Consider the following 25,465-nt stretch of genomic DNA (forward strand, 5'->3'; position numbering starts at 1 on the left):
CTCAGGCTGTTCCAAATATTGTGAGCTCAAATCCTATTTAAGTGGTCGAGGTAAAACAGACTTTACTTTCAGGTCTAATCCTGATCAGTGGCAGAGAACAAACTCACCCGCACACCCACTAGAATGTTTGTAATTATCTGTCTTTAATTAACATTCATGTCAAAGGTTAGGTCGCAGAAACAGTCCATTTTTGAAGAGAAATCTGTCTTCTCCTCAGATTCCCCTCTTCCTTCCTTCTGCATTACTTGATTAGTGTCTCTAATAGATAAATAAATAGGTATTTTACAATAAAGAATGTCTTTCGTCATTAATACCTGTCCGATGAACTAATTCCAAAGTAAGTCATCTTGTTCAGAATTATGTCATGGTTGTTGAAGTGTGTGTGTTTGCAACTCTTTGTCAGCTGATTAAACAGATGTAATTAAAATAGTTGTGCATGTCTCTGTGCTAAGACAGTAATCTCTAATAGAGATCATTGGTGCTGCCCTGGTAACCTACCTTCAACTCACTGGGCTTTAGATAAGAATGTCAGTTCAGGGTAACCCTTTAAACCCTGAAATGTGGAATAACAATTTAGTTCATTTTAGGACTGAATATAGAACTACACTGCTCACAAGAATTAAAGGAACACTTTTTTCATTAGGCTTGGCATGAAATCAATTAAACCTGTCTGATAATTTCCTGGTTGATTAAGCAGCTGAGGGCATTGTTAATGTAATGTAATTTAAGTATCTTAAATTAATTTTCACCCCATTACATTAATAACTTTCAGCTGTGTTGGTGTTCATGGACTTTACGACAGGTGCACTAAAGTGGTAACAATTACAAAACCCTCAAAACATGACTGGTTTAACATACAGAGGTAATTTCAAGTTTCTACCTCTAGATCTTTTTCAGCTGGTTTTCCACTCGTGCTAGTTTTGGCTCTCTACTGGCAGTATGAGGCGATTCCTTAACCCTACAGAAGTTGCACAGGTTGTCCAACTTCTCCAGGATGGCACATCCACACATGCTGCAGCAAGAAGGTTTAATGTGTCTCCCATGGAGGAGATTTCAGGAGACTGGTGGTTATTCTCAGAGAGTTGTACAGGGCCTTAGAAGGTTCACAACCCATCAGCAGGGCCGATACCTGCTCCTTTGTGCAAGGCGGAACAGGCGGAGCACTGCTCGTGCCCTACAGAATGATCTCAAGAGGGCCACTGGTGTGAATGTTTCTACCCAAACAATCAGGAACAGACTTCATGAAGATGGCCTGAGGGCCCGACGTCCTGTAGTGGACCCTGTGCTCACTGCCCAGCACTGTAGAGCTCGACTGGCTCAAGAACACCAGAATTGGCAAGTCCGCCACTGGCGCCCTGTACTTTTTACAGACGAGAGCAGGTTCACCCTGAGCACCTGTGATAGACGTTAAAGAGTCTGGAGAAGACAAGGAGAGCGTTATGCTGCCTACAACGTCATTCAAAATGACAGGTTTGGTGGTGGGTCAGTGATGGTCTGGGGAGGCATATCCATGGAGGGACGCACAGACCTCTACTGCCTAGGAAATGGTGCTCTGACTGCCATAAGGTATCGAGATGAAATCCTTGAATCCTTTGTCAGACCCTACGCTGATGCAGTAGGTCCTGGTTTTCTCCTAATGCACAACAATGCCCGGCCTCATGGCAAGAGTATGCAGGCAGTACCTGGAGTACCACAGTTTAAAAACAATGCTAACAAATTAATTAGAGCTAAAAGCAATACACATAAACAACTGAGCAACACCTAAAACAAATAAAAGCAGGTTGAAAAGTAAGGGCAGATATAACAACACATAAAAAACTAAAAAATCAAGTACAATATGCATGCCTGAATAAATGAGTTGTAAGTAGCGATTTGAAAGTTTGGATAGATGAAGCTGTACAAATACCCAGAGGAAATTTGTTCCAAAGCCGTGGTGCAGTAGAACCAAATTACCTGTGTCCCATGGTGGACAGATGGGTGCATGGAATGGTGAGGAGACAGTCTGAGGAAGAACGAAGAGTGCGAGACGGTGTGTAAATGTGGAGGAGTTGAGTAAGATATGGGGGGACTAAGTTATTGATGGCTTTGAATGTTGGCAAAAGGATTTTGAACTCAATAGTGGACTGGAAGTCAGTGCAGCTGCTTGAGAACCGGTGTGATATGGTGTGAAGACGGTGTTCTTGAGATGATACAGGCTGCTGAGATCTGAACCAGTTGTAATTTGTGGAGTTGTTTTTGTGGCAAGCCGAAAAGTAGTGCATTACAGTAATCAAGCCTGGAAGTGACCAGGGTGTTAACTAAAATTGCAATATCAGTGGGGATAAGGGAGGGACGGGATGATTAATGTTACGTAGATGAAAGAAGGCAGAGTGGATGTTTTGTTTATATGAGCTGAGAAGGAAAGGTTGCTATCCAGAATGACACCCGAACTCTTGATCTGTGATGAGGGGAGAACAGGAAAGTTATCAGCTGAAATAGAAAATTTGGGAGTTTTATAGATTGAGGATTTTGAGCCAATGGGGAAGAATTCAGTTTTATTTCCGTTAAGTTGGAGGAGGTTGTGAGAGAACCACTTTTTGTTTCATGTAGACAATTTAACAAAAAGGAAGAAGCAAAGGATGCAGTTGTTTTAGAGGAGAGATACAGTTGGGTATCATCTGCATAACAGTGGAAATTGACATTATAAATTCTAAAGATATTTCCCAGGGGGAGAATATAGAGAATAAAAAGAAGGGGACCCAGGACAGAGCCTTGTGGCTCACCACTTGTAACTGGGTTGATTTTAATTTCGTAGCTAAGCGCCAGCGGATAGGAGCAGCCACACTCCCCTTCCAACTGCAATTTTAATACTATGAGTGAATTGTTTGTCCTGTTACCTATAGAAAACTGAAGGAAAAGGGTTGTAAGTTCAGCAAACTTCCCACAGGAGGAACGAACCAGCATAAATCTGGTTATTTGGTAAGTAGCAGATACGTTAGGGGAGAGGAGATTATGTGGTGACGTGCGACGTGCCAATTTCTGGTGTGTAGTCATGCTAATTACTTACTTTTACAAGCTGATGAATCTCAAAGTACATGACAGGCATGGTCGAAACACCCATCATTGCTTTTCCTTTAAATTGCAGTACAACATATGTGTGATCCAGGGTGTAAGGCAAAGCAGATTAGAAAATTGCATTTTTAGCCCCATTGACTTGCATTCATTTTTTCGTTCTTCCGGGGACCTGTGAGCCTGAAGTAGATGGTCGATGTGTATATATATATATATATATATATATATATATATATATATATATATATGTGTGTGTGTGTGTGTGTGTGTGTGTGTGTGTGTGTGTGTGTGTGTGTGTGTGTGTGTGTGTGCTCTAATTGACGTGATCATGACACCTGCTGGCGGACTCTTACAATATTATTGATGAAAATCCAACTGGCTTTATGTCTGGAAGACGTATATCCAACAACATTGGGCTTGTTCTTGAATTAATTGATTATTCAGATTTTTGAGAGGACAATACTATAATATTGTTTGTGGATTTTTGTAAATTCAATTCAATTCAATTTTATTTATATAGCGCCAAATCACGACAAGAGTCGTCTCAAGGCACTTCAAATAATAAACATTCCAATTCAGGTCAGTTCATTAAGCCAATCAGAAATAATATTTCCTATATAAGGAACCCAGCAAATTGCATCAAGTCACTGACTAGTGTCAGTGACTTTACAGCAATCCTCATACTAAGCAAGCATAAAGCGACAGTGGAGAGGAAAACTCCCTTTTAACAGGAAGAAACCTCCAGAAGATCCTGGCTCAGTTTAAGCAGCCATCCTCCACGACTCACTGGGGATTGAGAAGACAGAGCAGGCGTGCGCGCGCGCACACACACACACACACACACACACACACACACACACACACACACACACACACACACACACACACACACAAGACAAAGTAATGCATCTATAATTAAATGGATAGACTAGCAGTAGCACATCCAACGTCAAGGAAAGCAACAAGTTATTATCAGGAGAGGGAGAATGTTTAAGTGGTTAGCAGCAGTGTGCTAGACGATGGCCCCCTCCATGAGGCCACCACAGCTCAGCAGAACATCATTGTAGCTTCTTCTGGGGAGAAAAACACTTAGAGAGAAAATAAAGTTAACAGCTGAAATTGCAGAAAATAATACAGTTAAAGAGCAGATTGTAGAAGAAACTAGTAGAGTGTGAAAAGTGGTCAGTGTATCCTCCAGTCGTCTAAGCCTATAGCAGCATAACTACAGAGATAACTCGGGATAACCTATCCTATTTAGATGGAGGCATGTTGGAGGCAGGGCAAGGGAGAGCCGTCTTTACCGACTGTACTCTCCACCTCCCTCTACTCCCCCACTTGTCCAGATTTAGGCTAACATCAGATTTTAACCATAGACCCTATCAAATAAAAATATTTTAAGCCTAATCTTAAAAGTAGACAAGGTGTCTGCCTCACGGACTAAAGCTGAGAGCTGGTTCCACAGGAGAGGAGCCTGATAACTAAAAGATCTGCCTCCCATCCTAATTTTAGATATTCAGCGAACCACCAGTAAACCTGCCGTGTGAGAGCGAAGTGCTCGGTTAGGAACGTATGGAACAATCAGATCACTGATGCATGATGGAGCTTGATTATTAAGAGCTTTATATGTGAGAAGAAGGATCTTAAAATCTATTCTGAATTTAACAGGTAGCCAGTACAGAAGCTGCAGAGGGGTGGGTTAAACTACGACTCTGCTTCCTGGTCTGGACCCTGGGTTGTCATGGAGGACTAATAAAACTGGCCATGTTCCTAGAAAGAAGAGCTGCTCCATCCAAAGAGGGATGGATGCTGTCTCTCCGCATCAGACCAGGTTTTCCCCAAAAAGTTTTCCAATTATCAATGTAGCCCACGTTGTTTACAGGACACCACCTAGACAACCAGCGGTTGAAGGACAGCATGTGGCTAAACATGTGTACCTTTTTATAAATGAATCAATCAATGTGTTAGTTTTGATTGGTCTTTGAAATAAAATCAATAGTTGTATATGTGATATCTGAAATTATAAACTTATGCTGGTAAAAATTTATATCTAAATATATTCTTTTTAACTTTCCTTTTAATAACTTATTTGAATCTATGAAGAATAAAATTCCTCATATCTACCGTAGGTTAGTTTCACTCTGTAGCCGACAGAGGACGTATGATTTTACAGCACATGTCAGATTATACGCCCTCTAGCGGCTACAGGGTGAAGTTAAATCCACCGTGGATTAGTTTAGAAGAATGCCATTACTAATTAATTAAAAGTTATTAATATGTAATATAAAATAAATATATTTTGTTACAAAATCTGTGACACACCAACGTCTATCCTTGCATTTCTGAATTCCAACCGCACATGAAGGCGTCACATTAGCGCGTGCGCACTAGAACTCTCTCCAGTATCAGTGATGGTTCCCAGCGTGATGGTGTATGAATCTTAGCTGAGTTTAAAGCCGCCGTCATGAAGGAGATAAATCTTTCCCAGCGGGCCTGATCTCCTCTTCCGTCCTCCCCCTGTTGGACGGACCAACCGCAGTGATGGACTTCATTTTGGGCGGAGGAGCCGCCTGCGGAGCGTGTCTGTTCACCAACCCGCTGGAGGTCGTCAAAACTCGGATGCAACTCCAAGGAGAGCTCCGGAGCCGCGGCACCTATCAGGTCTACTACCGTAACGTTTTCCACGCGTTTTACACCATCGGTAAAGTGGACGGACTGACCGGCCTGCAGAAAGGGCTGGTCCCCGGTCTGTTCTATCAGTTTGTTATGAATGGAGTCCGGCTCGGCTCGTACGCCATCATTGAGTCTGCCGGTCACATCCACACTGACGGACGGGTCAGCGCGCTGAAGACCACGGTGGCGGGGGCTCTGGCTGGAGTGGTGGGCGCTGTCATGGGCAGCCCTGTCTACCTGGTGAGTAACGGCTTCTCTTGCTGTTTATTGTTGACGCTGTCAACATGAGCTGCTAGTGTGGATAATCCTAATCTGTGTGTACAGGTGAAGACTCACCTGCAGAGTCAGTCTACCTCCTCTATAGCCGTTGGGCATCAGTATAAGCACGAGGTAACCTAATAACTGAATGTAACAGCATGAGAAGAGACATTCAGCAGTTCCCTCATCTTCCTCCTCCTGACAGGGGATGATCCATGCTCTGAAGGCCATCTACAGGCAGCACGGGGTTCTGGGACTGTGGAGGGGGTCCAGTGCTGCCGTACCAAGGGTCAGCGTGGGGTCTGCAACTCAGCTCTCCACCTTCTCCTCCTCCAAGGAGCTTGTGGTCGACCTGCAGGTTGGAGTCTTCCTAAAGCTCGGTTCTGACGTCAGCAGTATGCATATGTGTATGATTTCAACATTACATCACAGCTCAAGGGTAAACTGAAGTGTTTGATTGAACTGCACAAATCATGGGATGTAGTGGTGCTAAAGAGGAGATGATTAGTAGTCAGTGTTTGTGCAAAGGAGACAAAAACCTTTTGTAGCAGCACATCCCCTGGAACAGAAACCCTCGTCTCTCACTGGCCCCACTGACTGGAAACATTTTGTATCAGGGGGTGGATGTTTGTGTCCAAACACTGGTTTGCATCCCTCAGAAGGGCCGTTGAAGAGCTTTATGTTTACATTTAAACGATGCAGACATTCATGACATTTTTTCCTTCACTTGCCAGAAGAGCTGTGTTGTAACTGGATGTGTGAGGGGGGAGGTGGGACTGAGGGTGCCCTCCCACAACCCACCAAACACGGCTTCCTTTTATAATCTGCTAATTTACATGAAACAGCTTCTTTATTTTTGCTTTAACTATCGACATGTATGCTTATTTAGCATAAATTTACTAGTTTGTTACCTTAAGAAAAGAGTTTAAATTTGCTCAGCAGCAGATAATTACACGTGTCCAGAGGGACTGTGCAACATGAGTGTTAAGAAAAGAAACACTCCTCTGTTTCGCTGCATTTCAGGGCAGAGTTAAAGTTAGCATCCCCTGTCGACGTGATGGTCCCGTAATGATGATAGGTCCCTGGACCTGTTCCAGCTGTCTTCTGGTCACGCTGTGAACTCAGCCTTTCCATTTAGAGCCGTCCATCATGGTGTGTGTGTGAGAGTGTTTTGTTGCTTCTGCTTTCTCACAGGTGTTCCCAGAAGGCAGCTGGTTGGTGGCTCTGAGTGCTGGAATGATCAGCAGCGTGGTGGTGGTGCTGGCCATGACGCCCTTTGACGTAGTCAGCACACGGCTCTACAATCAGCCCGTCGATCTCCAGGGCAAGGTGAGTGCAACACTGTTGAAGGTGTACTCAGATTATTCACGTCCTGTTTTACTAATAACCTGTGACCAAGGTTGTTTTGTCCCTGCTATTGTCCTAGTGTCCCAGCGAGGACACATGCGTTCTATAAATGTCTCACGTGTTGGGCGGTGTGTACCAGCGCTCTCTAAATGCTTCACATGCATGCTGTCTATGGCTGTTCAGCAGGACCGGTGTCCTTCTTTCTCTGCACATGTTACACACTTAATACACAGAATTTAACTCGATCTTCAGATTAACAAAGTAGTCGCAATAAGCAGGGTACTGAAAATAGATCCTAACATTGTGTTTCTGAGCTTTGTGCAGTTTTTCTTTTTAAAGTGGCTAATTTAACACGTTGCTTTGGTCAAAATAATCTTTAATCTAAAACTGTATAATTAAGGCTGATGTCAATTAAGCAGTGGTGTTGGAATTGTTTAAATGGGTAAAATAAGTACACATTACTACAACAATAATGACAGAATACAACTGGCACTGATCGCCTGCAGTACTTCGATCTTCCACAAGGAGGCTGAAAAACTGCTGAGGTCAATGGAGCAGACTAGTGAACGTACTAATCCAGTAGAGATAGTCTAAGAAATTTGGGGAAATGAGGGGCAGTTTTGACATCTTTGACAGTTTATTTCTGCTCATCCAAACAAACTCAACCAGTTTCGACTTTTAAATTCTGGTTCATCGGGTTTAGCCCAAAATGATGGTTTGTTAGTTTAGCAGATTCAGTGTTAAATTCATCTGAACACGATATTTATGAACCCATCACATTGACATGGATTAATGATTTTTAGAACAGCATATCTATGGCTTTTACGTGGTTATGTCATCCTAATCATGTTAAACAGGTTAGTTGATTCCAGAAGTTGTAACACTTCGAAGCAAGAAATGCAAACGTGCATTCCGCTAATGGGAGTGACACATTTTTGGGTTGGGTTATATGGAGCTAGGATTGGGACAATATTCAATGTAACTTGTACCAAGTTTTGTTTCTTGGAACATGTTTCATGACATGTAACTTTGGATTCGTAACTTGTAACGTTAGTTTTCTAACTTGTAATTCTCAATTTGTACTTGTATTTCTTGTTTTGTAACAGGAAATTTTCATTTTGTACATGTATTTTTTATTTTGTACATTTACTACTCATTTTGTAACATCAAACATTCATTCAGAAACGTGAAACTTTCGGTTTTTACCTAGCAGACTTCCAAAATAAAAAAATCAATGTACAAGTTTGAAATCAAAACTCTCAAAACACACATTTCATTCTACAGGTACAAACCTCAAATCTAGTGTTACGAATCATTTTGTCTTGATTCTAGCGTCAGTGGGAGGAACTTGGGTGGAACCAATGAGAGCACGAGTCTTAGCTACCAATCACGTTTCTCGAATTCCTGTCCAATCATTGGGAGAGGAGGGCAGGGTTCTGTCAGAGTTGTAGAAAGAGAGAGTTACGACACTCTTTGAACTCGCCGACTCGCGGTCACGTGGTTCATGGAGCTCTCAGTTCCAAACATCCCAGCGCCGTAAGTCAGTTTGAACCGTGTATGGTGGGACAAATCACAAAAATTTAATATAATCACATTCCCCCGGCGATTTGTGGTAATTATTGAATAATATTATGTATTATATTATATATTATGTCCTAACTCCTTCTCAAAGTAGCCTATTTATATTTTTCCGAGCATTTGTAGGAAGACAAACACCCATGACTGTTCTACATTACAGGAACATGACAGTCCTAACACACTGTAGAACACATTTAGACCACATACATTACTATAATATATTATAGCAATAAATCTGATGTAGTAAAGCTACACACTGCTCTAATATAAGCATATTTAATAACTAAGTCCTACAAGAAGCCCTAAACTCGAGTTGTAATATCCATTTTAAAGTGTTTATTGAAAGCTAGAATTCTGCTCCAGCTTACCTTGAAGAAAATATGTAGCTGTTTATGGTTTGAATGATGATCTATTATGTTCAGTAGAATACATTTTGCAGTCATTACGTTATATTTTTATGTGAAGAAATTACTTGCATCTATAACCCAGTTTATCTGGCTTCTATAGCAAATAATTAAAAATAAATTTTCAATAAAACTGTATTGTCAAACACAGTAGATAATGAAAGTGTGTGTTAATTGTGAAAAAATGAATACAAACTTGTACAACATGTATAATAGCATTTTTAATAAAGCATTTTACCAACATTATGTTTAGTCATCACACATGTGCAAATAAGCAGAATCATTAATTATGAGCAATGTACTCAAGACCTAATGAAACTCTTGAATAACTTTATTTTGATTATTATTAAAATAAAATGTGTCAGTGGGTTAAAATTTGAAATGACTAAATTTAGAGTTGGATAAAAATTTTAAAATGTAATTTTACATCTCTATATTTTTGGTTTAGTTCAATATTTCTATACGTACAAAAATAGTATTTTAATAATCCCTTTATAGGTTGATTATCTTACCATGGTTGGCTGCGCTGCATATAGCAATCGGTCTGAGGGAGGAATCATAATTATGGCTTCCCCAAAGACGCAGAGAGAAGAAGATGGTTGGCTCAAGTCAGCAGGAGCAACCTCACCATGACCAGAGATCACAATAACAAAAAGCTGTGTGCAGCGAGTTTAATGTGCACTCTCAGATGTTTTCTATCAAGGCTCTACATGTTCTGCTCTCAACTGCACAAGGCTGCAATTAAACTGTTAAATGTGTCAGGAAATAAATTAATACACCACTCTACAGGCACATTTTGAGGAGAGGCAGTTTACAAAGACTAGGCAAGGTGAGACTCAGGACTGATGCTGTTCCAACCCTGTTTGTTCATCGCCCTGAACCAAGGAGGAGGAAGGATCCCGCAGTGAAGTACAGCAGAACCACTGCATGTTGATCCACTGACCACACATATTGTACTCAAGTAAACTGGTACGAATCTTTTGAAATATCAGACATTTGTATTTCTTTTATTTAAAATTATTCTTTATTCTAACAGTGTCATTATAAATTCAGAGAATGAGGAAGGCAGCAGCAGCAGTAGGCAAATGAGATGAGGGAAAGTGAGGGGGGACATGAGACGGTATCAGGAGAGAGGGACATCCCAGGAAGCCATGAGGAGCCGGCGTCAGGGCCAGGAGAAAGGAACAGGCGATGCAACCAGGTAAACCAGCTGGAAAACCTAAGGGAGGAAACAGAAAGTCAAAAAGGCATGAAAAACACAAGAGGCATTAAATGGAGAAAACAGACAATCAAAAAGGCCGTACAACTCAGTTTTTCAGTGGGTTCAACAGGCTGCAGGTTTCTTCAGGACATGAGTATCCCTCTGCCTGATGTTAGAACCCTGCAAACACAAATGCAGCCCATTAACTGGAACCAGGTGTGTTAGGAGAGGTTTCTGACTTGCTCAGTTTGAAGGTAAAAAATCTGACAGATGGAAAGAGAGTGTGTGCTTACTGTGGATGAGATGGCAATCACTCCAGGCGTGCATCACTCCATCTCAGACCCAACTGGGTTTTGCCACCACCGTTGTTCCTGGTCAGCTCTCCGCTCAGCCACTATGAAAACATGAAGATGGACACACAACACAGTTTAACCTTTAATGGTTAAATAGGATTTTTGTTTTAGTTTCTCTTTGACATTTATTTATTGATAGTTATGTTATTGTTAATTCTTATTTCTTGTCATTCCTTAATAACAAAATAGCAAATGCTAATATTATAAAGCAAGTGGAAATGAGTATTTTTATGGAAAATGTCTAATTTTTAAAAGTTATTATGTTCGACTACTGTTCTTGAATTATCTTAATTTTATTATTATTACTTGAGTCCACAAAACAGAACAACATATCTTCTTACGTTCGTAATCCTGTTTGTCTCATGCTTCAGCAGTTTGTTGCAGTCAGTGTTATTAACTGAAAAATATTAAATAATTACTTGTCTTCACAATCACATTTTCTTTATTATTGGTCTCTCAATTTGTGCTTTCATTTCGGATGCATGTTCGTGTTGATACAGCAGCCAGCAACGTATTGTACAAAAAAATCCCAAATAAAACAAATAATGTAAAAAGTTTATAACCTATTTCAAACTGTGGGGAATATTTTTAAAACGTAGAATCAAACAAACTGAAATAAACCCGTCTACAGCTAGTTCTCCTGCTCACAACCAACAAGCTGCACATAGTTAGCTCATTAAAGGTTATCTAGCTAAAACTGACAACATAAAATATCATCGTTGGCTTATTTTGTTACAAAGCGGTTAGCTAACACTTCACAATGCATCAAAATGATGACATTTCATCAACATACCGGAGAAAATCCTTCCGAAACACTGAAAATGAACTACGGTCAATGCAGCAGCGGGGGCTGTTTGGAAATGTTCGAAGCTACATGAACCACGTAACTTCCGCATTCCATTCTTTCCAAAGGAGTCTACTGGAGTGTCGTAACTCTCTTTCTACAGCTCTGACAGAACCCCTGCCCTCCTCTCCCAATGATTGGACAGGAATTCGAGAAACGTGATTGGTAGCTAAGACTCGTGCTCTCATTGGTTCCACCCAAGTTCCTCCCACTGATGCTAGAATCGAGACAAAAAGATTCGTAACACTGTAGATTTGAGGTTTGTACCTGTAGAATGAAATGTGTGTTTTGAGAGTTTTGATTTCAAACTTGTACATTGATTTTTTTATTTTGGAAGTCTGCTAGGTAAAAACCGAAAGTTTCACGTTTCTGAATGAATGTTTGATGTTACAAAATGAGTAGTAAATGTACAAAATAAGTTTGATTTTACAAAATAAAAAATACATGTACAAAATGAAAATTTCCTGTTACAAAACAAGAAATACAAGTACAAACTGAGAATTACAAGTTAGAAAACTAAAGTTACAAGTTACGAATCCAAAGTTACATGTCATGAAACATGTTCCAAGTTACAAAACTTGGTACAAGTTACATTGAATATTGTCCCAATCCTAGCTCCATAGGGTTACGGTTAACAATCCATTGTTAGATTCTTATTTCTGATTATGAATGAGTTTAACATGCAGGCTGAACACCTTTCTCCTGCATTAGCTTCTGATGGAAAATAGAAACGCTAGGATTAGAAAAGCCTGACAGATCTACGTCACGTCACATCACTTAACGTTCACCCATCTTTACTCACGACGGGGAAGGCTGTTGGTTTAGCTTCTAGGTAACAGCGGAAAACATCTCGACTAGCAGAAGCTAACCGTTAGCTTTAGCACCGGTGTTTTTGTCCCCTGAGTACCACTTAATAGAGGCCACTGAAAATATATTGATTAAATGAATGTTCCACACCTTTAAGGTTCACCAAGGCACTTGAAATATCTGTGAGGACTCAGAGTTTGTCTCTGTAGAGAAGTTTTCTGTTTCACCTCAGTGCAGCGCTCTGACTCCATTAGTAGTGACTGATCCAAGATTTGTTCTGTACACGAGCTTCTGTTGTGCTGATTAAAGACTCTTTTCTTTCAGGGGATGCTCTATAATGGATTCACTGACTGTTTTTCCAAAACGCTAAAGAAGGAAGGTGTGACGGGACTCTACAAAGGCTTGGGAGCTTCCTATTTCCGACTGGGCCCACACACCATTCTGTCTCTGTTCTTCTGGGACCAAATGCGTAAACTGTACCAGAAGTTCAGATAACAGCAGGAGACTGGAAAATGGGTCACTCATTAGGTTGTGAGTGCAGAGGTTAAATGAGTCTTCTTTCATTATTTTACAGCTGTGAGGTTAAGAGAAAACCAAGAGATGCTCTGTTAACAAGAGATGCTCTGTTATTTTTTTTATATTCGGTAAAGAGCAAAGGTTAGCTTTTACACTCCTCTGAGAAACACTTGAAATCTGAAGGGAATGACATTAAAAAACAAACAAAACACTTTGAAGCTCAATAATTAATCTGACAAATGTGCACTTTGATTGTTTTAGTGACATAAGTGCACCAATCATACAGGTGCTGTGTAGCGTCAACCATCGTGGCTATTTTAGAGCACTTAAACTCTCATAATAAATAATCAGCACTTTAACTTGTGGGAAAGCATCAAGCACAGTCGTTGAGAGATTAACCTCCAACTAAAACCCAAGTCATTCTGAAATGAATGTGAGTCACGAGGGGTCGTAAGTTCACAGGAAGTAACTCAAAAGTAATCCTGTTCACTGGCCTCAACTGGATGCTGACTCATCAAGTCGTCACTGACAAGACTAGGAAATTATAATCGTTATTTTAAATTATCATGTGGAACATGAATGGAATGTAGGAGTTTCAATAGCTCAAATAAAGCTAAACCTTTATTGTGCAGTAACGTCCTGATTGTTTTAAATATCACTTCTTAGGAGTTTCCCCTTCTTTCCTCTGCACGTGAAGGCGGTGCAAAACATTAGCTGTAACCGTTGTAGTGGACGAATTCCTTTCCATCAGCAGCGTTCTGGAGGCCAAGAGATGCTAACTTTATGTTTCAAGTCTATTTTTTATGCATTGCGCTTCCGAAAAACGTCAAACTCCCTAGTTTAGACCTGGCCAGAGAGGAAGTCAAACACAAAATCAGTGTAAAGGATTCGGTAACTTTCTAAATAAAAGTCACGTGCAGTAGGTCCTTTACTGTGAAACTTTTTAGCCGATGTCAACAGAACAGAAAAGAAACCAAAGCCTTGTTGGAGACTTGCAGCCGTCTTTCTCAGTGCTTTTTATTGTGTTGACCTCTGAAATCACGCGTGGTGTTGCAATTCTCCCATGATTTAGTGTCCTCTCGGGATCGGCTGTGTGCAACGCTTTCACTCCCGTTTTGTGTCAGAACCTTTCCCGGTTGGGAATGTGCTCCCAGGGAAAACGCTGCTATTTCGTTACACGCTGCTTTTGCAGCCAGTGGAAAGAAGGGGTTAGACTGTCTTGTGTTACTTTTGGCTTCTTGTAGTTCTTTTAATATTTCTTTAGACTTTGGCTGATTTTTTACTCATTATGACCAACATAGCTTTGAAAATGGTCAATTAATGAAGAGAAATTGTAAGAAAGAAAAAGCCTAAGCCAAAAAAAAAAATACATTGAAAATCAGAAAGCCTGAGGAAGTTTTGATCAAGAACACTTGAAAGATTACAAGAACATTTGACTGAAAAGAGAAATATAACAAAATACGGTGATTTAAAGCCCCATTCCTGAACTTGCAGATACATGCTCTCCGTCGCCCTCTCCAGGCTTGCTGCGTAACGTCACTGTCGTAAAATCAAATCTCTGTCCCGCGTAAAGCCCGGATCACACAGGATTGTTCATGTCACACTGTGACAAGTCCAGAACGGCGTCCCAAAGGTGTGTTTTCATTGGTCGGTTGCAGAGAGGAGTCAGAGGCTGATTTGGGTCGTGGGACGGCTCAAAAAGCTGTCGCAGAGCTGGTCAGACCGGATGACCGCAAATTTGCAAATCACCCTCAAATTCACAGTTTTTTTACACGATTATGCTCCCGGTGAGAGATCTGGCTAAGATGGCCGAAGATCGCACAGTGTGATCCGGGCTTCAGAGGCATGTTTACTGGCTGTTTTCCAACCCACGTGCCCAATCAAACACATTAAGCGGTGTTTCTGCATTGAATAAAGTTTTATCTGGACTGTATAACAACTTTAGGCCCAACCAAACACGATAACCATTAGCAGCACGGCTAGGTCAGAGTCCGTAGTACATGCTGATTTTTCTAGATCTCTCCAGCGAGGAAAAGCGGGCCCAACATTAACACTGGTCTTTGTTCTTACTCTATCGCATTCTCATTTTCTTTTCTTAGATTCCTCTGATCTGCCATTAGTCTCTAAACCGCGGGTCTACCACAGACATATATACGCAGACGCCCTGTGGACTAGCGCTGCCGTGGTTGCTGACAGTCATTTTAGATGGGTCTCCATTCACCCTCAGTGCATTCATTTCTACTAAGGAAGTAGAAACGAACAAAACACATTTCATCAAGCGTTGCTCAGTCTGCATTGACTTTGGACATTTCTACAGTCTGCTTTGGAGAGTGAGACCCATCCGTAAAGCAACACGCAGTCAGTACTTCCGGCGGCGGGCTGCGGGTCAGAAACTGTATAGTGCTGTAAACAGATGTGGGACCCCATAACACCATCACAGCTCCGAAAATGAACATGATAGATGAGTATATAGAACTTTAAAATAAACCTTATTTAAAGTGTAAAAGTGGCAGAATGGGGCTTTAAAACATTTGCACAATAAAACATTTATGAAACATTAAATGTTTCATTCATTCTTCTCTGTTTAGTGATTTCTTAATCGTCACATTGAGAGAAGTAAAGCTGAAACTGTGAAACTGTGAAAAACAGGATGTGAAATGTAGGAAACATCAGGGTGCTGTGTAAGGCTTTGTACATGACTACCTCTTATGAATCACACAAGTGTTGCAAGAAAATGGTTTCATATATCCCAGAGAGGAGAGAACATTCAGTGAAAAGTCACTGAAGGTCACAGGAGTTCATTTTGTTCCACCAGAATCACTTTTAATGGGATTTTTAAAACCTCTTACATAATTCTGTGCATTAAGAACTCATTCTAACTGACAAATAAGGCCCAGTACGTCATTTCAGCATCCACATAAAAATGTTGTAGAGCACGAAGCTGAGATTTGGTGCTTTCTTCATAATCTGTAGGTAGAGAACAGGGGTAGAATATTCGGCAGGTTATTGATGGTCATCAGTGTGACAGCTCAGCTGCTGTCACAAATAAAAACGCACTAATCTGCTGGAAGTAAAGGTTTTTTAATACTTACCCTTCTTGTAAATAATGAGCTAAGTCATCCTAAGAGCTATCTATGACAGCTTAGATATTAGTTGCTCATCTCTCCACAGAAACCCACATCCGAATACCAGAAACATGACTGACGTCCAGCAGCAGGAAGATGTCTGTCGTCTCAGAGACGATTCATCTACAGCAAGGGCCGCTGCTCCTCCTTTTTTGTTCCGTAAAGCCTCTAAATACTCTAAATTACTTCATTACATGAGCAGATTATTTTATTTAGTAAATAAAACGTCCCTGCAGCGGCCGGTGCTCTGATCTACACCAACAGAAGTATCTGTGCCAATGACAGCAACACCTGTGTGCCAACATGCTGTCTCTACTTTAGCTGTGCTATGATGTTAACTATCATTTTAGAGGGGAAATATGATGAAAATATGACTTTTTGTCTTTATTAGAGTATTTTGGCTCTAAAGTCACTAATAATGCAATAATTTGTATGGAAAGCAAGAAGAAATGACTCATTTAGATGCTTGACGTGTGTTTTCCCACTCAAAGGGACACAGTCAAAACAAAAGGGGAGTGATGTGTGAGGATGAAGGGAGGTAGAAAAGCAATCCTCTGACCAAAGCCGATCACATGTTTCAAGACTAACTCAGGAAATTGTGCCAACTAGTTTCAAAAGTATGATACGTCTGTTTTAGGTTATTTTTAAAGATGCTTTAAGTGAATTAACAATGAGCTCAGATGCATATTTTGGGATATTCTAACATCATAGAGTGTTGATGATGCAATAAAATGTAACATATGCTCTACTGATATGCAGATGTTTCCTGTGTTAAAACGTCTGGTTGTGAGAAAATGGCAGTGTTGATGAATGTTACACAGGAACCTTTTATGGATGTTACAAAAAACAGCTGTTTAATCACGTGGATCTGACAGGAAGAGCTAATAAACTCTGACTTTTTACTGGTTCAAAGAATGATGCGTTTTATTGTTGTTTCTTTTAGTTCAGCTGCACAGAAAAAATACAATTTTATCTCATGATACCCAGCCTTCACCTGGAGTACCTGAATGTATTTAAAACACAATCAGGAGTTAATTCACATATTTTTTTAGACATACAAGCATTAAAAATGCTACAAGTCATTAAGTGAAAGGAGGCACCTGGTTAGGATGCCTCCTGGGCGCCTCCCTGGTGAGGTTTTCTGGGCACGTTCAACTGGAGGAAGACGTAAAAGAAGACCTAGGACATGCTGAAGGGACTATGTCTCACTGCTGGCCAGGAAACGCCTTAGGATTCCCCAGAGGAGCTGGCCCAAGTGGCTGGGGAGAGGGAAGTCTGGGCCTCCCTGCTGCCTCCGCGACCCGACCCCGGATAAGCGGCTGAAAATGGATGGATGGATGAATAAAGTGAAGTTTAGATGGAGTGAAAATGCAGGCTTGAGTCAAGAGGAGCTGAACACATGAAACTAAACTTTTTTATATATAAAAAAATAAAACTAAAGCTCAGTTATATATATATATATATATATATATATATATATATATATATATATATATATATATATATATATATATATATATGAACAGATAATGGAAGGAAACAGCAAAAAAAGACCTAGTCAGAGCTGTAGTAAAACATGGGTATCTGTGTACGTGTGTGTGTGTGCGTGTGTGTGTGTGTGTATTTTGCCTGCCAGCCTCCCTGTTTCAGAGTCAGGGTCAGAGTTTGCTTTAATATGTGATATACTCGTTTATTCAGTACATTTACAGAGTTCTCTAGTGTAAATCGATGCCTTATGAATCATTTTTAAAAAGCTATGATGCTTCTGTTCAGACGTTTGCTGGTGCATAAGTGGGCTGAAAACAGCAGGATTACTCATTATTATTAATGAAACGCACACATCTCACTTCTGATTGACTAACAAATCGCCTTCAGCCATGTTGCAAAGTCACTATCACCAACCATAGACTGTACATATACTGGACAAACGGATTCCATTGGCTTCAATAACACGTTTGTTGTCTATAATGGGAGGTGGCCACCACCGCCATTTTGACCGTGTCACAGGTTCCGTCCAGCCCAGACAATTCCATAAAAGGGAAGAGAGGAGGCGCTGAGGGTGGGGCTGTAAGGCTGGGCTCGAGTGACGACACCCAGGCGAACTAGCTACGAGCTAACCTGAAGCTAACCCTGGCTAACCCAAAGCTAAAGCGGAGGTGGGAGCCGAGCTAACGGATGTAGCCACCTAGCTTCAACCCAACCGGAGCTAACTGGAACACCCATCGACCTGAACCTCACACGGAGTTTAGGTGGAGGTTTTCTGCGCCTGTTTGTGAGAAGTACCTGTATTAAAAAAGTTTTAAATCGGTAAGTTTATAATTTATTTCCGTAATGAAAACATTTTGCTTTGAGCAAGTTTTCAGTACAGTTTTTTTCGGCGCTATCACTCCTGAGTCGCACCAGCCATTAAATGTATCATGAATAAGAGGAAAATATATTTAAGTCGTATTTTGGGGGGACATTTTATTATCCTTCTTACAAAATCTGAGACCAAGCGTTTCACATTGCAACACAAGCACCGGTAACCATAACAGAATGAACAACAGCCAGCAGAGGAGAGGATGGCGGTGTTTCAAACCCTCCCGGCCGGCGAAGACAGCTCATTCCTGGGCTGGAGCCGGCCCTCAGCACCCCGCCACAGGCTCTAACAGATGCTGGCGGTGTTTGAAACGCTCCCAGCGGGACAGGGTAACTCATTCTTGGGCGGGTCGGAGTCGGCCCGCAGCAGCGTGGTGTAGCCTACATATTTTGTTATATAAGTCGCTCCGGAGTATAAGTAGCAGGACCTGCCAGAAAATGTAAAAAAGTGCGAGTTATAGTCCGGAAAATATTGCAGTTATTAGTATTCGAGCTAAATTAGCAGCGTAAATACATTTCATATATTTCCAAAATGTTATACTTGTTTGTATCTTGTACAGCCAACTAGTCTTTATTCTGGACTCAGTACAATTTACCAAAAGTAAAGAGACATTCTACAGATGAAGTAAGCACAAGATAACTTACTGGAAGACACGGAATTATCATCAGAACCAGAACAAGAGAGCCTGATAACAGTCGTGAAAATAACAGTTAAAAAGTATGTATGTATAATAGAAATAAAAATATATTAGAATTAGTGTAACTCACTGTGATCCAAACAATAAATCAGCCATAGCTGATTAGTAAATATGACATGAGGTCTGGGAGTTTTTAATTTTCATTTTTTTGTTAGATCTGTTTAAATGTCACCATGGCAGCCTGTGTGTCTCCAACATCAGCTACACAAGCAGCAAGTTCCACATACCTGTCTCACCACTTCATGTATGGTTTTGTACTTTAAACAATTATGACAAACCTGTTATTTTTTCTCCATAGCCATTTGGATCATTGGAGACAGCTGAGTGAGGCGTGGTGCCCAGAGAGCTGCAGAGACAACCTTGGCCTCCCTGACGTCTGTGTCTCCTGGTTCGGTTGGGGCGGACCATCGACATACATACATGTGCCGACACTTTGCGCCCTGTTTTATAAAATGTAGTGTTAAAAATAAATGTTTTTGCTCAATTACTGGAATTTCTTTGGTTAAGACAAAAGTGAGGAATAATCATTTACAAGTTATTTGTACAACAGGCCCATTTTAAATCCCAACAGTTTCTTAGCAGACAATAGAAATGTGTTCTTTACTAACTTTACTTGGTTTGAAAATCTTACTAAAATAAACTTGAGTGCCGTATTGCAAAACCCAATCATACTTGTTATGTATACATTAGCTTTGTAGATATTTTTTACAGATATATATTTGTGTGCAACAAATCCAAACTTAAATAGTTTGTCATTCTTTATTGAAAATCAACAAAATACAGTTATACAGAAGTGTGGGAAAATGATAATGTGAAAGTATTGCTATTTAAATGTAATCCTATTTATATTTAAAAAGAAAAACTCTAAAAATGTCCTGTACAGCATCATGACAGAAGAACGGTGGTCTGTCTGTCAGAATGTGCTGAACAGATTTGCTCTTTGAGGAGGAGTGTCATGTTTGGAGGAAGGTACTTAACCCAAGACATGCAGAATACAACACTGACCAAAAACTGATGGAAAAAATGATTTATTTATAAGGAGGAACTTAAGGTGCACAGATAAGTCTGTGGTTGGAACTGCAAAAACAGCTCAGCATCTGGAGGAGGGAGAACACAGGTGAGCTTAGGTTCTGGTTTCAAAATCCATTGTAGGCAGGCAGAGGTGTTCAGCAGACTTACTGTGGTGGGTGTATGTGTTGGCTGGAGGAGAGAGAGGTAGAGAGGAAGCGCAGGAGAGGGAGCAGAGGTGGAGAGAAGCGGGGCGTCCTGGTGGATGGGGCAACGGGTGAGATGAGAGGTGGGTTATGGAGGGTGGTGATAAGGTCCGTGTGTTGAATATCCAAATCCTGGAGTAGAGGTCAGTATCCAATGAGGTCGACAGGAATCCTGAAGAATGGTAAATCCAATATAAGAGCAAAAACACTACGAAATAACATTAATCCTAGGAACACTAGAGGTAACACGAGTGGCTGGTTACTACCAAAACTGAGGCAATCTTCTGGCGTCAAATTTTGTCCTCCATCCACCTTAAATAGGAAAGCACCCCGCTGATCGCTGATCAGGAACGGCTGGGGTGGAGTCACCAGAACCATGAAGAACGTGTCTCCAGAGACAACTCGGGTCCTGGTACCGATCAGGAAAGCGGACCTTATCACCCAGAGCTGCCAGGTCACGCTCAAAGCCTTCATGTTCACGCTGCAGAGCCTGAACGCTGGCCAGGTGGTGGCCGTAGTTGTCTGTGTTCAGGGCCTGGTTCTTCTCCTCGATCCACTCTTTGGTCTCATCAGCGTCTCTGAGAAGACATCAGAACTCCGTCTGAGTGTGGGTCCAAACTCTACTGACCCGTAAGCGGCGCATAAGTGTGCGGGGTACCTGTGGAAGCGCTACACCTCATGGGCGCTGCCCAGCATGTTGCAGCGAGCGCCAGCGGTTGTTCAGCTCCTGGAGAGAAACCAAACCCAGTGAGATGAAGGTGGACGCCAGCGGGCTGGACGCCGGACGAGGAAACCTGGAGACGGATCGCTCAGACAGGAAGGGAAGAGCTTCCTCTTACCTTGATGGAATTAAAGTTAGCCGTCGTCTGAATGCCCAACCGTACGGTCTGAGGTCAAAGGTCACAGGAAACACACACCAGTCAGCAGTCATACAGATGCATAAAGATAACTGTAGCCATGGCAACCAGCTGACATGTCCCCACTTTCACCAGCACCTGGTGCCTGCCGGGTCACCTGAATTCCTGTGTGATTTCAGCACGGTCGGCCGTGACTGCGGCCATCAGAGGTGACCTCTGATCAGCTGAATGAACTCACCTTCTAGGGTGATGCCGTGTTACCCCGGGTTTCCACGGGAGCCGTCAGCAGCACGTTACTGCAGCAGCACGTCTTGCTCGCGTAAGCTGCTGCTTGGCCCTTCCCACGAGACGCGAAGCAGCAGGGGAGCAGCTGTCACCGACCGAGCACGAAGTCACTCGAGTGACTTCGTCAGTAAACACAACAACAAGCAGGAGAAAATTACAACATGGTTTGTGTTTTATGTTCTGTCCGTTTTATAATCGCCAATACGGACCTGAAAAACAAAGGAGACCGCTAGCTAGGTGAAAACTTCTCACGGGACCACTCAGTTAGTAACCTTTTTTAAAAGTAAAGCAACCGGAAGGCAGTACGTTCTTTATTCTGAAAATCTCGGTAGCTTCTCTCAATTTCCGCGTCCGATTTCCTGTCTTTCCTTCCCCAAAAATGTCGAACTTGACCCGTTTCAGAGGCGTCGCGCGTAGAAAATAGAACCGGCGCGTAAGGGCCGCGACATGCTGCTCCTGAGACGTGGCCGACTCGCGCTGCTGACGGCACCGGTGGAAAAGGTTCTGTTGACCACAGCGGTTCCTATCAGCAGCTATGACGTGCTGCTGCAGTAACGTGCTGCTGACGACTCCTGTGGAAAGCCGGGGTTAGAGTCGGCTTCATCCTGTAAACAAACAAATGAGTGGTAACAAAAACACCACGTCTGGTTCTGGTGGAGGCGGAGGACAACACGCACCTTTCCAGGAGCAGAACCCAGATGTTCTTGTTGCTACAAACAGAGACGAGCAGAGTTAACAAACCAGGAAGTGAGAGGGACCAGCTGCTGCAGACAGGTGACGCTCACCTGAGCCTGAACCATAGGAGCCTCCTCAGCCATCAGACCTTCTGACTCCAGTTCAGATGCCACCTTGTTGATGTCCCTCAGGCGGGACTCGTTGGCCTTCAGGTCCTGCAGGACAAAAGCACCTGCTGATTATCACCTGAGCTGATCTGACAGCTGCTGCTGGAAGACGGAGAGGAGGAAAAGTCCGACCTTCTGGAAGTCGTCAAACTTCTTCTGCAAGACCTCGACCTGCTCCAGGTCCGACCCGTCTCTCCATCCTCATTCAGCTAAAGACGCGAGTTCAAGTAAAACAACCTAAAGTCACACAAACACAAAGCAGGTGTGGAGATGTTCGCTCTGAGCTGGAGGTCGTTCCTCGGCTGTGAAGGGCACACGAACCTTGTTGGTGCTGTTGAGCAGCGTGAGGATGTCGCCCTTCTTCATGGTGACCTCTCCAGGACTCTTCTCCTGGTAGTCGTACAGAGCCAGAACCAGCTCCTTCCCGGTCTCATCGTCAGTTGGAGCCACTTGTTGCTGTTGGGTTAACAGGTCTGGTGTTAGAACGTGGTGGATAAGAATGTTCTGACGGGCCGAGGGTTCTGAACCAGCGAAGTGACCTGGACCCAAACAAAGTGAGCCAGAACCTGCAGACACCTCAGAAACATGTCAGGACCAGACCTGCTCTACCTTCCTCCATTATGGTCTCTCCTTTCTGGGTGACAGCCTTGATGCGAGGTTCATGACCTGTGATCTCAGCCTGCAGAGCCTCGTGCTTCTTCAGCAGGTTCTGGACACCAATCAGGTCCTTCCCTGAGGACACATGTTAGAGTTCAGCATTATGCAGTAGACAGACCAGTTTAACCCAGGGGTTTCTTTCTTCTACAATCTGCTCTTTAACTGTATTATTTCCTGCTATTTCAGCTGTTAACTTTATTTTTTCTGTAAGTGTTTTTCTCCCCAGAAGAAGCTACAATGATGTTCTGCTGAGCTGTGGTGGCCTCATGGAGGGGGCCATCGTCTAGCACACTGCTGCTAACCACTTAATCATTCTCCCTCTCCTGATAATAACATTTTACTTTCTTTGATGTTGGATGTACTACTGCTAGTTTACCCGTTTAATTATAGATTCACTAGGATAAATACAATAAAGTTTATCTCTCGCCAAATAGAATATTTACTAAGAAATCACAATGTAACGTGTGTGTGTGTGTGTGTGTGTGTGTAAAAGCCATGCGTAGTGTTTATTTATAAAGCATATGTTGTTGGATTTTATCCAGAATCAAGACTTTGAAAATATATAGTTTAATTACAGTTTGATTTATTTGACATCTGTATAATGTTTATTATTTTGTTTTTTCCCCCTAAATACCTAACGTTTTAGTTAACATGAATATTAGTCATTCATCACAATACATGAAGTTACACATTTTAAATTTTAATAGGGGAAGACTGCAGGAGGGAGCAGTAAAATACAGGGGGTCCCCTGCAAAAACTAACTTTACGAGTCTGATGAAAGTTGCTGGTATTCCCGCTGCTTCTTCGGTAAACAGCGCCAACAAAAACAAAGAAACTTGGGATCTTGTCGGCGTGGCAGTGGGATTTAAGGGAAACGCTGTATGCCCTATAGACTTCTCAACGAGCTGCAGTATTTCTCCGGTCAGATCTGTCTCCGAGTTCCACGAGCGGTCAGCCCGCAGCAGCGAGGCGCCGCATCGATCAGCCAGCCCGGCCTGACCGCTGGGGATTACCGGATGAAAGAATAGAGCACAGAAGTGTCCCCCCAAGCGGCGCGCCCCGTCATATTTCAACCCATTTTTATCTTAAATGCACTGGGTTTTACCCTATTACCCATTTAAATATGCCCTATTAATTATTTTACCGTATTTTACATTTAAATTTCATGGTTAAACAGTACATGCTACATGTTAAACTGATAGTTAGCTAGCTACTTCGGTAAACTCAGCTAGTTTAAAGGCAGCAGTGACATAAAATACAAATATAGATTTTAACTTACCGAAAAAAATGAAGTGGAGACTCCTTGGACGCTCTATTAGTGCAATTAATACCACAGCAAGTCATTTTGTCCAACAATTGCACCAATATTATCCAAAACAGAATTCACAAGCACAGAGACTCAAAATCCCGACACAGTTTCCAGGAGAGACCGAGGCTGTACTGAGGCCTTTCCACGGAGCTAGCTCTGTGGTCACGTGGGTCTGAGGCGGCGGTCACGTGTGTCGGATGCTCATTAATTATACAGAATTTTAGGCTTTCAATACACTTAAACAGAAGAGTGAGAAAAAAATTCACCCTCCTCAGAGTTGTCATGAGTATAAACTAGATAATTTAGACAAAAAAACATTTTTTGAACCAGGCTGTAAACATGTTTATTTCTGCTGTGAAAATGGCATTTTTAACATGGGAGTCAATGAGGATTTGCTCGCTTCTGGTACCAGCCCCCAGCGGATGAGGGTGGAACTGCAATTTTTCTTACTTCCGGGTTGGGACCATTTTCTGAGCGGCATTGTGGGGGCTTGTCACCAACACACTCTTCGCGCTCTCTCCTAGCAGTAAAAATTTGAAAAAAGCTTTCCTGTGGGCGTGCACGAGCTAAGGTGGGCGAGGCCATGAATGCAAATTCACAGTGTGACATCACAGTGTGAGGATTTTCTAATCCTAGTGTTTCACCATCTATTTTCTATCAGAAGCGAATGCAGGAGATTAGTGTAGGAGAACATTTTCATGTTCAGCCTGCGTGGAAAATGATCAGGAATCATTAAAAATAGTTTTTTTTAATGAAGTTGACCTTTAAGTTTTTAAAGTGCTTTTTCTGCACATTGTTGTCATAATTTAAAGTGAAGAACACAAGTCCGCAATTCTGCAAGTTCTCTCGCTTAAAAATCATGGAGGGGTTTGAAATGTAGATGTGTTCTCACTAAGAAAGCATAAAAATGTTTTCAGGAAATCCCACTGATTTTGAAATAATTTTTTTGTGTTGCACTGCTGCACATAAGTATTTGAACATCTGGTAATCAGCAAGAATTCTGATCTCAAAGACCTGTTACTCTGCCTTTAAAAGGTCCATCTTCACTTCTTGTAATAATTTATAGTTGTTGCACCTGTCTGAGCTTGTTA

The 25,465-nt window shown here is 41.9% G+C and overlaps 2 protein-coding genes across 10 annotated transcripts; one reads left to right on the top strand and one right to left on the bottom strand.

The window, feature by feature from the left end:
* Positions 1-5,132: 5,132 nt before the first annotated feature.
* Positions 5,133-17,069, top strand: slc25a35 (solute carrier family 25 member 35). Its single transcript, XM_015960911.3, has 5 exons — positions 5,133-5,961; positions 6,046-6,111; positions 6,185-6,337; positions 7,174-7,308; positions 12,838-17,069. Exons 1-5 carry the CDS (start codon positions 5,590-5,592, stop codon positions 13,006-13,008), a joined length of 897 nt encoding a protein of 298 aa, XP_015816397.1. The 5' UTR covers positions 5,133-5,589; the 3' UTR covers positions 13,009-17,069.
* A 1,783-nt stretch (positions 17,070-18,852) lies between these two features.
* LOC139072216 (spectrin alpha chain, non-erythrocytic 1-like) lies at positions 18,853-24,850 on the bottom strand. 9 transcript variants are annotated; one of them, XM_070555697.1, is made up of 10 exons: positions 24,345-24,850; positions 22,730-23,140; positions 22,541-22,645; positions 22,352-22,456; positions 22,244-22,276; positions 21,083-22,171; positions 20,691-21,002; positions 20,390-20,596; positions 19,489-20,307; positions 18,853-18,940 (listed from the first exon to the last, which is right to left on the bottom strand). In XM_070555697.1, exons 7-9 carry the CDS (start codon positions 20,896-20,898, stop codon positions 20,243-20,245), a joined length of 480 nt encoding a protein of 159 aa, XP_070411798.1. In that variant the 5' UTR covers positions 20,899-21,002; positions 21,083-22,171; positions 22,244-22,276; positions 22,352-22,456; positions 22,541-22,645; positions 22,730-23,140; positions 24,345-24,850; the 3' UTR covers positions 18,853-18,940; positions 19,489-20,242. The 9 variants fall into 9 exon arrangements, with proteins under 9 accessions (XP_070411798.1, XP_070411803.1, XP_070411799.1 ...); XM_070555702.1 differs by having other exon boundaries at positions 18,858-20,307; positions 22,730-22,864; positions 23,018-23,140; XM_070555698.1 differs by having other exon boundaries at positions 18,858-20,307; positions 22,730-22,947; positions 23,018-23,140.
* Between the last annotated feature and the right edge of the window lie 615 nt (positions 24,851-25,465).

The sequence above is a fragment of the Nothobranchius furzeri genome, chromosome 10, assembly GCF_043380555.1.
Source record: "Nothobranchius furzeri strain GRZ-AD chromosome 10, NfurGRZ-RIMD1, whole genome shotgun sequence".
In the NCBI taxonomy this organism is placed as follows: domain Eukaryota; kingdom Metazoa; phylum Chordata; class Actinopteri; order Cyprinodontiformes; family Nothobranchiidae; genus Nothobranchius; species Nothobranchius furzeri.

Excerpts from the sequence above, each read along its gene's own strand:
- slc25a35 (XM_015960911.3), top strand. The coding sequence starts at position 5,590 with ATGGACTTCATTTTGGGCGGAGGAGCCGCCTGCGGAGCGTGTCTGTTC. Across the intron at positions 5,962-6,045 it reads TGGGCAGCCCTGTCTACCTG|GTGAAGACTCACCTGCAGAG; the intron begins GTGAGTAACGGC and ends CTGTGTGTACAG. Across the intron at positions 6,112-6,184 it reads GGCATCAGTATAAGCACGAG|GGGATGATCCATGCTCTGAA; the intron begins GTAACCTAATAA and ends TCCTCCTGACAG.
- LOC139072216 (XM_070555697.1), bottom strand. The coding sequence starts at position 20,898 with ATGAAGGCTTTGAGCGTGACCTGGCAGCTCTGGGTGATAAGGTCCGCT. Across the intron at positions 20,597-20,690 it reads AGAAGATTGCCTCAGTTTTG|GATTCCTGTCGACCTCATTG; the intron begins GTAGTAACCAGC and ends ACCATTCTTCAG. Across the intron at positions 20,308-20,389 it reads CAACACATACACCCACCACA|ATGCTGAGCTGTTTTTGCAG; the intron begins GTAAGTCTGCTG and ends TCCCTCCTCCAG.